The sequence below is a fragment of the Dipteris shenzhenensis genome, chromosome 9 (assembly GCF_047967505.1).
Source record: "Dipteris shenzhenensis isolate YYH24624 ecotype China chromosome 9, Dip_SZ_1.0, whole genome shotgun sequence".
Taxonomy (NCBI): Eukaryota; Viridiplantae; Streptophyta; class Polypodiopsida; order Gleicheniales; family Dipteridaceae; genus Dipteris; species Dipteris shenzhenensis.
In genome coordinates, this window is record NC_141604.1 from 19,729,164 (window position 1) to 19,745,145 (window position 15,982).

Here is a 15,982-nt window from a genome sequence, read left to right on the forward strand (position 1 = left end):
GGGAGAGGAGAGGGAGAGGAGAGGAAGTGGAAGGAGAGGCAGGGAGGGGGCGGGCTGAGAGGCAGGGAGGGGGCGGGCTGAGAGGGAGAGGAGAGGGAGCGGGGTGAGAGGGTAGGCGGTGGGCTGAGAGGGAGAGGAGGAGGGAGGGAGGGGCTGAGGGAGGGGGAGGAGGAGGGGCTGAGGGCGAGGGAGAGAGGGAGGGAGGGGCTGAGGGAGAGGGGGCAGCAAGGGAGCGGGGAGGAGCAGCAGCTCCTGGGGTGCAGCCCAGATATTTGAATCATCTTTTGTCCATTCGCTTGCCTTTGGGATCCACATCCCTAGAATTAGACATGGTTACTTGAAGGGCTTGTCACCGACCTGTGGAACTTGGGGAAGAGGATTTTGAAGAAGAAGGGGTGGAGGAGGAGCGATGGGCACTTGGGGATTGGCCCATACAGAAAGAAGAGCTGGCCTATGTGGAGGACTCACCCTTCCAAGAAGAAACCTACGCAACAGCAGCACGAGATGATGGTGAGAGCTTGATGTACTTGTTGGAACATGCTGAGCCAGACGAGGAAGAAGATGTCATCTTGGATTGGATGGGGGCCCTGGGATCCTTAGCCATCAACATGGTGGAGTTATGACCATAAGAGGATCCTGAAACCCATCTTGGTACTTCACGGAAAGCGCAAGAGGTGAGCCAGGAAGCATCTGCACCTGGTTTGGCTGACCTAATGTATGAACGGATGCCTTTTGGTCCTTGTAATAATCCCCACATGTACCAGCGGGTGATGACCACAAGTACCAGACAAGGTGGTGGAGAGGTCAGCGGGGTGACTCAAAGACAAGACCATGAAGCAGTAATGGAGACACACAACATGGATGTCTCATACCATGAAAAAGACCATGGGGTCACAACAAAGGCAGAGGATGCTATACAGGAAGATGATGAACTAGCTGAGCACAGTGACAATACTGAAGAAGACACTCATGAATCTTTGGAAGAAGAGGATGACCACATAGATGGTGAACTGGCTGAGCACAGTGATGGTACTGGAGAAGACACTCATGGATCTGTAGAAGAAGAGGATGACAACCTATTGATTGATGTTACCCAAAGGCGGGTGGTGCCAGAAAATGACTCTTGGAAGGGTAGTTGACTCCATTGTGCATCCTGACCAACCTAGGAGGGGCCAAGAGACTGGACAACTTGGAGGAACCGTCCACATTTGCACTGGAGTCTGGAACTTCAGACCTGCAAGGCAAGCCCATAGCATATACAGAGAAGAAGATGTCGCAGACCTTGCCCTGCTTGACTTATACCTGTCAGAAGCTGACCTTCCAATGACACAAGAGGTTCCCGAAACCGCATACCAGGTGGAGGGACTACCATACAGAGCAATGCTGAAGCAAGCATAAAAAGGCAAAAAGAGAATGGGCCCAAGTGCTGCCTCTACATCTCAACCATTTCAAGAAGACACCCAGCCGTCCTTTCCGAGGTCTTGGATGGAAGAAGTAATGGGGGCTTTTTCTCTGGATGATACTCCTGCGCACCCAGCAGCAGAAGAACCCAACAACTCCCACATCAGCAAGCATACCTCAGGTTGAACATGCCAGGGATTGTAGGTATCTTAACATTGGGACAGAGGACCAACTGTGACAGCTCAAGGTAGCCAGTTGGGTATGGGAGCATGATTATCTCCTTGCTGCATTGTTTTTTTTTTACCAGCGAAGGTGGAAGTGATATTGACCTTGGCTATTCCTCGCACACCCAGAGAAGTCAAGTCCTTTTTGGGACATCTAGGTTATTATAGAAGATTCATCAGGTTCTATGCTGACATAGCGGTGGCGCTAACGGAACTCCTTCACTAAGAGCAGTCCTTCAATTGGTGGCCAAAGCTATTCCAAGACTGCTATGCTTATGTGCGCCGTTGCGACTCATGTCAAAGAGGTGGACCCAAGCCTACCCGATGGGAGTACCTTCCCCTACAGCCATCCAGCCCTGTACCACCCTTCTATAGATGGGGATTGGATTTTGTTGGATCCATCTCTCCTGCAACTCGAAGAGGGAACAAGTATGCCCTGATTGCTACTGACTATGGCACTAAATGGGTGGAGGCGAAGGCCGCAAAAGCCTGCACTGTCCAAGTTGTGGCCTCATTCTTGTATGATCAAATCATCTCTAGGTTTGGATGTCCTGTGGAATTGATGAGTGACAGAGGTACCCACTTTCTCAATGATGTCAATACTGACCTCATCACCCAACTGCAAATTGTTCACAAGTTCATACTACCCTTGAGCTAATGGTTTGGCCGAGAGCTCCAATCAGACCATGTCTCATATTGTGGCTCGATTATGTCTTCATTCCTTGGCAGATTGGGATATTCTACTACTAGCCGCTCTTTTTGCTTACAGAACAACATACAAGGCTACCACTGGAGATTCACCATTCCAGCTAGTTTATGGCCTAGAGGCGGTTATGCCCTATGAGTTCCACATGAAGACTTGGATGAACATTGTCGTGAAGCAATCCTTGCTTAGGAAGTATGGCAAAGGAGGCAGAAAGCATGGCATGACAAAAATCTCAAAAAGAGGGAATTCCAAGTTGGCAACTTGGTCTTGTTATATTCCAGTAAGTGCTTGAAGCATAAGCCCAAGTTTGTCAGTGGTTGGACAGGGATTATTCCCAGTGGAGGTGTTTACTTGGCCACCTTGGAAGGCAAGAAGTTACCAGCACCTGTAAATGACTCACGGATAAAGAAGTATCATCCTCATTGAGTCTCTCTCTATGGATAAGGATTGCCATTCCTATTATTTGGATTTTTATTTATTAAAAAAAAATGTATCCCTTTTCCTAACCCTGCCAAGGTTGTACTCTCTCCCAAGTTGTGCTCTTTTGGTGGAAGATCAATAAATACTAAGGCTGTGGGCAAGTGGCTGGGGTAACCACTTCCATTCATTCCACATGGGGATCTGGAACACCTCTCTCCTTACTCCCTCTTCACCCCTCTGTCACCCTTGTTCACCCCAACTTCACTCTTTGTTCACTCCTCTATCACCAAAGTTCATCCCTTTGCCACCCCCCCTTGTTCACCCCATCTTCACCCCAATTTCACTCCATGATCACCCTATGTCATCCAAGTTCACCCCTAGGTCACACCTATGTCACCTCTGTCACCTCATGTTTACCTCATGTTTACCCCTATGCTCACCCCTAAGTTCATCCAGTTCACCCATGTTCACCTCTCTGTCACCCCTTGTTCACCCCTAGTTGACCTTATGTTCACCCATGTTCACTCCTATGTCATCCCTTGTTCGCTTGTGTTCACCTCTATGTCACCCCTGTTCACCTCATGTTCAGTCCTAGTTCACCCATATTCACTCCTACGTCACCCCTCCCATGTTCACTCCTATGTCACCCCTGTTCATCTCATGTTCACCTCATGTTCACCCCTATGTTCATCCCCACTTCACTCTTGTTCACCTCTATGTCACCCCTGTTAACCTCATGTACCCCCTGTTCATCTCATGTTTACCCCTTGTTCACCTAAGTTCATCCCCAGTTCACCCATGTTCACATCTATGTCACCACCAGTTCACCCATGTTCACATCTGTGTCACCCCTTGTTCACCCCTCTACTCACCCCTATGTTCATCCCCACTTCACTCATGTTACCCTCTATTTCATCCCTATTCACCTCATGTACTCCCTGTTCATCTCATGTTTACCCCTTGTTCACCCAAGTTCACCCCCAGTTCACCCATGTTCACCTCTGTGTCCCCCTTGTTCACCCCTCTGCTCACCCCTATGTTCATCCCCACTTCACTCATGTTCACTCCTATGTCACCCCTATTCACCTCATGTTCACCCCTAGTTCACCCATGTTCACTCCTATGTCATCCCTTGTTCACCTATGTTTACCTCTCTGTCACCCCTATTCACCTCATGTTCACCCCTATGCTCACCCCTAAGTTCATCCCAGTTCACCCATGTTCACCTCTCTGTCACCCCTTGTTCACCCCTAGTTCACCCTATGTTCACCCATGTTCACTCCTATGTCATCCCTTGTTCACCCATGTTCACCTCTATGTCACCCTCTTCACCTCATGTTCACTCCTAGTTCACCCATGTTCACTCCTATGTCACCCCTTCCATGTTCACCTCTCTGTCACCCCTGTTCATCTCTGTGTCACCCCTAGTTCACCCTATGTTCACCCTATGTTCACCCCTCTTCACCTCTCTATCACCCTTGTTCACCTCTCTGTCACCCCTGTTCACTTCTTTGTCAACTCTATGTCACTTCTTGTCTACCCCTATGCTCACCCCTATGTTCATCCCCAGTTCACCCATGTTCACTCCTCTATCACCTCTGTTCACCTCATGCTCACCTCATGTTCACCCCTATGCTCACCCCTATGGTCATCCCCAGTTCACCCCATGTTCACCCTATGTTCACCCCATGTTCACTCATGTTCACTCCTATGTCATTCCTATTCACCTCATGTTCACCCCTAGTTCACCCATGTTCACTCCTATGTCACCCCTCCCATGTTCACCTCTCTGTCACCCCTGTTAACCTCTATTGGAGGCTGATCTAGACCTCGCCCACGCCTCAACTACCCTTGTCACAGTGATATAGGATGCTACCACCAGATCCTTTCCTACGACCCAATATTCACGGGTACGAGATGGGAGGATGCCTCAGAACCCCTGGTTTGATAATGAGTGCAGAGAGATGCAAGCCCACCTCACACGGGAGCGAGCCTTGGGTCAATTGATGCCACACGAGGCACACAGGATATTTCAGCGACTGACATGCCACAAGAGACGAGCCTTCCTTACAAATAGGATGGATGAGATCATCATATCATTTCGCGGAGGAGACCCAGCCACTGGGTGGGAATTCCTCGCAGAGGGAAAGCCACCCATCCCCATCACCGATCTGGGCATGTGGCAGGCAGGATTCAGGAGGCAGCACTCTACTCTGGATCACATTTTTACTTTGAGGGCTATCATTGAGGAGGCGAGGTCCAGACATCAGAAAGTTTACACATGCTTCGTAGAATTTTGAAAGGCCTTCAACAATGTTCCATGATCCCGCATGATCAGGAGACTATAGGAGATGTAGATCCCAGAGATACTGATTTGGGGTGTGATGAGCTTATATGAGTCCGTCAGAGGTAGGGTCCGTGTCCCAGGGGGCCTATCGGAGTGGGTCGAGAGCACCATTGGGGTGAAGCAGGGCTGCCCTCTCTCGCCGGATCTTTTTGGACTCTACATTGATGAGATCACATCTTTCATAGATTGCATAGGTGGTGAGGGCTCATCACTAGGGGATCTCCTCATACAGATACTGTTATATGCTGATGATATAGTCCTCATATCCTCCTCAGCGGAGGGATTACAGAGAGATCTAGAGGCCTTAGAGGTGTTTTGCAAAGAGAGAGATCTGACAGTCAACCTTGGGAAAACTAAGGTTATGATCTTCAACACCTCACGAGCAGCGACTAACTGACTCACTTTCACCTATCGTGGTGAACTAGTGGAGATAGTGTAGTCATACACATATTTGGGAGCGGTGTCTTCGACCCATCTTCACGATGAAACATGCAGCCCAGGCACGACTCATGCGAGGGCGTAGTGCTTTGGCTAGACTAGAGCGGCAGTGTTTCCAGGCGCACTTCCAGGATCCACCAACGAAGGGCTGGTTTTTCGACACACTAGTGCGACCGCCTGTCATGTATGCAGCACCTTTTTGGGGGTGCGATCTTCCGAGGACGGATTGGAGGAGCTTCGAGCGGCTACAGGTGACGATGGGATCCAGGATGATCCGATTTAAGCCCTCAGTTCCACATGAGATAGTACACGTAGAGTTCGCCATGACACCTCTCCAGGTTGATGCCATCTTTCAGATAGTGACTTTCATCCATAGGGTGTGGGACTTACCCCATTGGAGACTTCTGGGATTGGCCCTAGAGTCATCCAGACGATTCGCAAAGAATTGGGCAGACACATGGTATGCACGCATATCTACATGGCTTGCCAAGCACGGTATCTAGATGGATAGGCTTCCCCCCTTTCAGTATAGCATGGATGCACCTCCTGAGTTGATCCTGCGAGATGAGATTAACCGTATTATACGGTTAGACCTCCTCCAGCTTCACACATCCCGGACTTGGGAGGAGGACCAGAAACTCCCCACCAAGACCTAGTTCTATCGCGACCACTTCCTATGAGTATCAGAGGAGGGACTCATTATCAAACCCTAGTATCTCGAGGATAGAGGAGTATCTCATGCACTAAGGATTGCCATTGGTCAGATGCGGGTTTCATCCCATCAGCTGAGGATTGAGGCAGGGAGAGCACTGGGTATACCTAGAGAGCAGCGGATGTGCATGCTATGTACGCTGGGGGCGGTTGAGACAAAGGAGCATTTCCTTTGTGTTTGCCCAGCCTACTATGAGATTCAAGGACGCTACCATTGTCTCTACCTAGAGGGGAATGGCTTCGGTCCTTTGTCACGACTGATCCATTTCCATGACCAGGTCTGTATCGGACTCTATCTGATGGAGATGCGGCGACACAGGGAGGCACTTCTATGACAGATCAGAGAGCAGCAGGGGTTAGTTAGACCACTACAGGACATAGAGGGTGACCGGGCATAGCGGCACGTCACAGACTTCTATACATTTGAGTCATCCCCTGGACACAGTGGAGTGGAGGAAGAGGAGCTAGCCGATATGAGAGCAGTCTGGATGAGTAGCCGGCACAGTACCACCGAGAGAGGGACCACATGTGCGACAGAGAACTCCCAGAGTACACTCTATTGAGGTTCGACCTATCATAGCTTTCCTTAGAGGAGACCGACAGAGACGAGGGATCACTCTAGACATAGCCCAAAGAGTCCAGAGAGCGAGGAGACCGCACCCCCTGCAACAGCTCAAGACAGCTCGACAGACGCAGATACGAGATATTTTCGCAGCCCACTTGAGAGCCATCACTGTACCAGGCTTCAGTTTCGTCCCAACGCCTGGATAGATTGATTGATATGATATGATTATGATTATGCTTATGATTTCTGTTAGCATAGATTAGTACTCAGCAAGGGTCCTAGCGTACCCTTTGCTTCAGCCCACTGAGGCTTGTATGAGTTCGCTTTTTTGTGCGCTTTGTCCCATAGGCCCACAAGGTCTCCTGTGGACGTTAATATATCTTTCTTTCTTTTTCTTTCTCTGTCACCCCTAGTTCACCCTAAGTTCACCCATATTCACTCCTATGTCACCCCTCCCATGTTCACCTCTCTGTCACCCCTTTTCACCTCTGTTTCATCCCTAGTTCATCCTATGTTCACCCTATGTTCACCCCATGTTCCCCTCTCTGTAACCCTTGTTTACCTCTGTGTCACCCCTGTTCACCTCTCTGTCACCTCTGTGTCACCCCTTGTCCACCCCTATGCTCACCCTTCATCATCACAAGTTCACCCATGTTCACCTCTAGGTCACCCCTGTTCACCCTAAGTTAACCCATGTTCACCTCTAGGTCACCCCTGTTCACCCTAAGTTCACCCATGTTCACTCCTCTGTCCCCATTGTTCACCTCATGTTCACCTCATGTTCACCCCTATGCTCACCTCTATGTTCACCCTATGTTCACCCCATGTTCACCCTATGTTCACCCCACGTTCACTCATGTTCACTCCTATGTCACCCCTATTCACCTCATGTTCACCCCTAGTTCACCCATGTTCACTCCTATGTACCCCTCCCATGTTCACCTCTCTGTCACCCCTGTTCACCTCTGTGTCACCCCTAGTTGACCCTAAGTTCACCCATGTTCACTCCTATGTCACCCCTCCCATGTTCACCTCTCTATCACCCATGTTCACCTCTCTGTCACCCTATGTTCACCCTATGTTCACCTCTATGTTCACCCCATGTTCACCTCTCTGTCACCCCTGTTCACCTCTCTGTCACCTCTGTGTCACCCCTTGTCAACCCCTATGCTCACCCCTATGTTCATCCCCAGTTCACCCATGTTCACCTCTAGGTCACCCCTGTTCACCCTAAGTTTACCCATGTTCACTCCTCTGTCACCCCTGTTCACCTCATGTTCACCTCATGTTCACCCCTTGTTCACCCCTATGCTCACCCCTATGTTCATCCCCAGCTCACCCCCCTATGTCCACCCCATGTTCACTTATGTTCACTCCTATGTCACCCCTATTCACCTCATATTCGCCCCTAGTTCACCCATGTTCACTCCTATGTCACCCCTCCCATGTTCACCTCTTTGTCACCCATGTTCACCTCTGTGTCACCCCTAGCTCACCCTATGTTCACCCTATGTTCACCTCTATGTTCACCCCATGTTCACCTCTGTGTCACCCCTGTTCACCTCATGTTCACCCCTGTTCACCCCATATTCACCTCATGTTCACCCCTATGCTCATCCATATGTTCACCTCTGGGTCACCCATGCTCACCCCTATGTTCACCCATGTTCACCTCATGTTCACTCCTAGTTCACCCATGTTCACTCCTCTGTCACCCCTGTTCACCTCATGTTCACCTCACGTTCACCCCTATGCTCACACCTATGTTTATCCTCAGTCCACCCATATTCACCTCTGGGTCACCCCTGTTCACCTCTATGTCACCCCTTTTGTTCACGCATGTTCACCTCCCTGTCACCTTGGTTCCCCTCTCTTGTCACCCAGTTCACACCTATGTCACCCCATATTCACCCTTTGTTCACCCTATCACCACTTGTCACCCCATGCCATCCTTCCATCTTTTCTCTCTTTTGGAGTGGCCACCTCTCTGGCCATGTACTCCACACAGCAGTCTCATTCCTCCACCCCAAGCAGCCCTTATTTCACCTCTTCTATATCACTTCTCAACTCCACATAGTCTTGGATCCAATCTCGTTAGAACAAGCAAAATAAAATATTTTTTTCTTTTATATGAAAATACAGTATCAGAAGGAAAATGCATTATCATGATGTCCAGAGCAAAATGTCAATGAGTTCTACCTTGCTCTCTATTTGCCAAGAGCCCATGTCCCCTGGAGCAGCTAGACCTAGAAATGCAGATGTTGCAGGCACTACCCCTAGTGATAAGATCCTGGATTACATGCCAACAAACATCTATAGTTGTTTCGAAGATAGTGGATGTGATACTTAAAGCTGTAACCACTTTTACCATGTTTTAAAGTCTCCAGTATTCACAGTGATTTTAAAAAATTAAAATAACGACTCTAGTATTCACACCGATTTACAAAAATTAAAAGTAATAATTGGCAACAATAACAAATCCACGATCAACAATTCACTATATATTATCTAATAATGTGAGTGTATAGCCTCTTCAATTTTTCTTGCATTAATAGATGAGGAAAGAGTGGAAGAGAACTTGGCAAGGGATGTGCAATACAAAATTAAATAGAATAGAACATCTTTAAAAGAAGTTGTGTGTTGAATAGCTAAGAAGTTCTACCAGCTATTCTAGACAAGTAGCATTTAGGATGGCATTACATGATTTGCCAACATGAAACTGTCCCAATGATGATGACATCAAGACTTCTTCTTCATCACCCATTGGGACTCCACCGGGGACACCATCACTTCACCCTTTTAATAGATTCGGAACATTGGTATCTTGCCTCCCATACACCAGGGACACCATCACTTCACCCTTGCAATAGATTTGAAACACTTCACTTGAGACACCATCACTTCACCCTTTCAATAGATTCGAAACACTGGTATCCTGCCTCCCTATCTCTCAAAGGGACTCATTCATCTCATTCCCGAGGGACATCTCAATGGAGGTGCATGACACTCTTGGCACTACCTCAAAATCCTAGCCAAGGCAAAAGTCCTCAAACTCTAGCTACTCCTAGATCTCATACATGATACTCAAACTCAGCTTCATATAGGGCAGGAGTATCTTTGACAATATCTTCTCATTTGGCAAGGAGTTAAAGATTGGGCTGGTGTTTCCTTCGGGGAAACCTATGTTGCATGGGTTCTTCTGAGAACCCTAGGAGTCTTCTCACTTTATCACTAAACTTAGAGCCAGATTCTCACATAAAGTGGTATTTTGGCAATTGCTAGGCCCTAGCTTAAAGAGCAATATATAGTAGTTAGCATAAACATGAGTATCCATGATGTAATGTCTTTTATGCATGACCACAATCCAGCACTTCTACACATTTGAGTCAGCCCCAGGACATAGTGGAGTGGAGGAGGAGAAGCTAGCTAATATGATCAGCGGGAAGAGATGACATAGACTTGTGGAGCCAGAGACACAGAGGAAACACATGATGTAGAGGTTGACCAGAGCACGAACAATGCAGGTCCAGCTTATCCCAACTCTGGTCAGAGGGGATCGCCAAAGTTGAGATGTCACTCTTGATATAGTACAGAGATCACTGAGATGACACCCCCCACCGTAGCGAGAGGCAATCCGATACACGATATCTTTGCATCCCACTGGACTCTGGAGAGCTACCGTGGCACCAAGATCATAGATGACACTTGAGTTGACGCACAGAGTTGAGATGTCACTTGATATGGCATAAAGATCACTGAGACGACACCCCCCACATATTGAGAGATGACCCGATACGCAATATCTTTGCATCCCACTGGAGAGCTACCATGCCACCAAGATCATAGATGATACTTGAGTTGAGGCACAGAGTTGAGGTGTCACTCTTGATATGGCACAGAGATCACTGAGACGACACCTCCCACTGTAGTGATTGACAACCCGATACGCAGTATCTTTACATCCCACTAGAGAGTGTTAGATATCAATGCTCCACTCTCGTGTAACTACGCGGGAACCAACTAACTCTACTTGTAAGCCCCCCATATGAGAAGGCATTTGAGTAGCTTGGTTATCCGGTAGGTCCTGGTTTGGACACCAGATGGGGGCCATGTGTGGCCTGATGGCTGGACGGCTTCAGATAGAGTTGGCACACCGCCAACTAGGCTACATGCAAGTGCGGGAAGGCATCCCATGACTGACCGCACTGAGGGTAGACATAGCATTTCCCGGGGCAGCCCACTCTCGAGTTGCGGGGCCCGTTTGGAGTCCCAGATGATCCCGGATGCTCTGGGCCGAACGATAACCGTAGGTTTTATCGTGTGGTCGGTGGCTTATTTTGAGACCGAGTCGGCCGTTTTGGGCGGACTGGGTCGGTTACCCAATTGGCTCTAACCGACTACTTGTAGTGGCTATATAAGAGCAAGCCCGTGAAGCCCATTTCATCATCTGGCTACAACAACCTTGATTCCTTAGCATCCAGCCTCCGTCCTCTACTATTTCCAACACGCCATCAAAGCTTCTTTCACAAGAGTGCACGGTTGGGAGGCAGCGCCATCTATTGTATCAGTTCTACAGTAATCAAATTTTTTGATTCTCCATACTATCTGCTTTTCTCTCGCGTACGAGATCCTGTTATCTGTTGAGCACAGACGTTGTATTGTTTTCTTACAGAGAGATACCATGGCACCAAGATCATAGATGACACTTGAGTCACATCTCCTAGATTTGTGAGTTTGGTGTTTTGAGTACTAGTTTTGAATTTTTGAGTTTCCTAGCATAGCACTCAACAATGGCCCTAGTGAGTCCTTTGCCTCAGCCCATAGCGGCTTGTATGAGTTACTTTTTCTGATTGTACCTTCTCATAGTCCGCCGAGGCCTCCCGAAGACATTGCATCACCATTGGCACATCGTCAAGGAAAAGAAAATCAGCTTAGTGGGCTTTGGAGGATATGAACATCCTTTATTAGTTAGAACGGTGTTTCAAGTTTGAGAGCTCAAGTTTTATTGATTGCACACAGCGTAGGTATATTTGAAGGAGATATGTCACTTAATTTCAAAATTTTCCTCTTTTACCCTTAGCTGAGGAGAAACACCATGGATGAGGGGAACCATTCAATTGGATGTTCTTGACTCGAGGTCCCCAAACACCTTCAGCTGTGATCTCTTATCCTTAGTGACCCCAATCACACGTCGAGGGTGGAGGGTACCATTTGATGGGAGAATGTCTATCTCCTTTGGAGAATTAGTGTACTTGTAGTGGACAGGTGATGGGAGGTGATTTCCACATAGAGAAAACTAGTGGGCAGCCCTGACTTATAGTTCTAGAAATTAAAAACATTTCCCCTTTGTGTTCTTCATGGAGGGACCAGTTGTTAGATATCAATGCTCCACTCTCGTGTAACTACATGGGAACCAGCTAACTCTACTTGTAAGCCCCCCATATGAGGAGAATGCATTTGAGTAGCTCGGTTATCCGGTACGTCCTAGTTTAGACACCAGATGGGGGCCATGTGTGGCCTGATGGCTGGACGGCTTCAGATAGAGTTGGCACACCGCCAACTAGGCTACATGCAAGTGCGGGAAGGCATCCCTTGACTGACCGCAATGAGGGTAGACGGAGCATTTCTCGGGGCAGCCCACTCTCGGGTTGCGGGGCCCATTTGGAGCCTCAGATGATCCCGGATGGCTCTGGGCTGAACGATAACCATAGGTTAGTTGCTCTGTTTTGCGCACCGGTTCTATCGTATGGTCGATGGCCTATTTCGAGACCGAACCCCAGACCGTTTTGGGTGGACTGGGTCGGTCACCCAATTGAGCCTAACCGACTACGACTGGTGGCTATATAAGAGCAAGCTCGTGAAGCCCATTTCATCACTAGCTACAACAACCCTGATTCCTTAGCATGCAGCCTCCGTCTTCTACTGTTTCCAGCACGCCATCGAAGCTTCTTTCACAGGAGCGCACGGTTGGGAGGCAACGCCATCTATTGTATCAGTTCTACAGTAATCAAATTTTTGATTCTCCATACTATCTTGTTTTCTCTCTTGCGAACGAGATCCTGTTATCTGTTGGGCACATCGTTGTATTATTTTCTTACACCAGTAATGTACAAAGAGGTATACATATTGGTCTCCACTCGACCAAAACTTAAATCGTCAAAAACATTAGAGCTGCTGCTCCTCCCCGCTCTTGATTGTCCCTCCCTCTCCTTCATCCCTCTCCCTCTCCCTTGCAACCTTCCCTCCCTCCCTCCCCCCTCCCTCTCCGCAGCCCCTCCTCAACCTCTCGCTCCCCTTCCTTGCAGCCCCTCCTCCCTGCCATCAGCCCCCCCCCCCTCCCCCTCCCACCCTTCCTTCCCGCCTCCGACCCCCCTCCTCCCTGGCCTGCGTTCCCGTCCCCTTCCCCGCCCCATCCTGCCCCCCTTCCCTGCCCCCCTTCTTGCCCCGCTCCTTCCCACCTCCCCATTCCGCCCCCTTTCCCCCCGTCCCGCCCCTTCCTATCCCCCATTCCTTCCTACCCCCTCCCCTGCCCTATGAGCCCCCTCCCCCACCCTATGACTCCCCTCTCCCGGCCCCCTCCTCCCTGCTCTTCCTTTTCCTTCCTTCTCCTGACGCCCCCTTCACCCTCCGTCAATCTCCCCTCTTGCCCTTTCCTTCCACACTCCTGTGCCCCTCGGGCTTCATCCTCTGGCAGCTTTTTCTAGAGCGGATGGATTTTATTGTGTTCAAGTCCACCTTCCCACCTCGATTGATGATGGCTTAGCCTTCATCCAATCCTCGTCCGCTTCCACTGGCCGCGAAAACCGTTACATTCTCAAAAGACGAGCTACAGCAGTTCAAAAAGATATAGAGAAGGAAAGTTCAACATCACTCTTTGATTGCATCCATGGGTCCCAACCTTCCAGGTTACATGCTAGGGACTGAATGCTCGCCGCTTTTCCTAGAGACCTCGCAAGGCACCTCACAGATGTTTGTCTGCTTGGTCGAGGTTTCTTCCAGGTTGTTTTTGACTCCCCGGATGCAACAGGTATGGTACTTCAGGCTAGTCCTTTAGCACTGAGCTCCAGGTGGATTTTCTTGATGCCTTTCTTGTTGGGTTTCGACGCTGTGAAGAAGGATAGCCGGAGAATTTCACTCTTCCTCAGATTCGCCGACCTCCCTCAGGTGTACCATCGACTCTTATCTTCCATTGGAGCCGCTTTCGGGATGGTCACCAAGATCCCCCCCTCCCTCGATGCCTTCTTCGGCAGAGGGTACCACCTGTTAGGGTCATTGTCTCTGACCCTAACATCATAGATGACCACATCATGCTCCAGCGTCTAGATGGCTCATTCTTTACGTAGAGAGTCGAGATCACTAGGACATAGGATCAGTGTACGATTTGCAGGACCCCTAGGCATTAAACCTCTATGCCCCCAACTCAAGAGGGGACCGTGTCCTCCTATGGAAGGAGTTGCTTTCTTGGTCATGCATTGCAAAGTCTTAGATCATTGGGGGTGATTTCAACATGGTTGAAATGCCCACAAACAAAAGAGGAGGTAGGAAAGGTAGTATCCATTCCCTAGAGAGAGCAGCCTGGGATGCCTTTCTTTTTTTGTACAGTGGCAGAGATGCTTGGCATGATGCTTTCCACCCTCGGCCACAATCACTCTTATTTTCTTGGTTGAACAAGAGATTGTAGATGCCTATCCATGCACGGATTGATAGATTTTATGTAGTTGATTGGGCTATGGACAGAGGTGGGACAATATAGATTACACCTAGGGTGTCCACTTTAGACCACTTTCCAATTATTTTATTGGTTTTAGATCCTCAGGTGAGAAGCCGCTTTCCCAGTATCAAGATTCCATATGCCTTCTATACAAAGGAGGGCCTCACAGAGGCAGTGTTGCGGACATGGGTATCTCACATGCACGATGGGCAGCTTTCCCTGTCAGATGAAGCCGTATCTCTCTCATATATTAGCGACTGTTTCCATACAGTTGCTCGTATCAGGAGAGGTAAGATCCTCACGCGAGAGATAGGTATCGCCAACAGTTGGCTGCTCTTCAGAGGGAAGAGTAGAAGAGGCCTACAGATGCTTAAGTTCAGGAGCGCCTTGCTACAAGGGCTCAGGAGCAGTCACTGTTAGATGAGAGAGCAGAGTATGCCTTTTATGTCAAGAGTCATTTTAGACTCAGACGGGAGGGCAGTTTTCCCTGTCAGATGAAGCCGTATCTCTCTCATATATTAGCGACTGTTTCCATACAGTTGCTCGTATCAGGAGAGGTAAGATCCTCAAGCGAGAGATAGGTATCGCCAACAGTTGGCTGCTCTTCAGAGGGAAGAGTAGAAGAGGCCTACAGATGCTTAAGTTCAGGAGCGCCTTGCTACAACAAGGGCTCAGGAGCAGTCACTGTTAGATGAGAGAGCAGAGTATATCTTTCATGTCAAAGAGTCATTTTAAACTCAGACGGGAGGTAGGGTCAACAAGCAGTTCTTCTCCAGTCTTGGCCCTAGACATAGTAAGGAGAGCGTTTCATAGCTTGTTGACTTAGACAGAGTTTTACAAACACATTCAGATAGCGTCTTAAAGGTAGCCACAGATTTCTGTGTCTTCTTTCTTACAAAAAATTCTGACACACATGCCAGAGATGATGCTCGAGTTGTGATATGACAGCACTTACCTATGTTAGTGACTGGAGATATGGTAGTGTGACATGAAGTTGGGGATAATAAACTTCACGCACCTCTTCACTTCCTATTGCTTTCGAACTGAGTGATAGAGATGAAAGGGACATTAAAAAAAGCTTTTAAACCAAGAGACCACACCATACTATCCTCCCTTAGATGAGAATGAATAAGGTAACATCCCAAGTGATGTTGTACTCAAGCATAGGGAGAAGGAAAGGATCAGCGGAGGCCATAATCTCAACAAGCCGGTCTGTGCCAAAGAGAAGAGTGATACGTTGTTGAAAGAAGATCTCACAGCTCAACATGACATGAACTGATATATATTGAGGAGTTTGAAGGGGCTGATTGGGTCGGATGGATAGGTTTCGGGGAAACATTGCACATCCTTCATAGATACCTTTACACTTAGCTCAAAATACTCTGCAAACTGTCATTAGACATAGAGACCCATAACTTTCAGCAGAGACATGATATCAAATATTCAAACACATATTGAG

General features: G+C 48.6%; 1 protein-coding gene across 1 annotated transcript in view; it reads right to left on the reverse strand.

Annotated features, from left to right (window-relative positions):
- LOC147898336 (rhamnogalacturonate lyase B-like) overlaps window positions 1-15,982 on the reverse strand; it is a 298,485-nt gene that overhangs the window by 167,762 nt on the left and 114,741 nt on the right. The window contains exon 11 of the mRNA XM_087379149.1: window positions 9,012-9,102. Within this exon, the coding sequence (XP_087235275.1) occupies window positions 9,012-9,102 (91 nt within the window). The remainder of the gene's footprint in view (window positions 1-9,011; window positions 9,103-15,982) is intronic.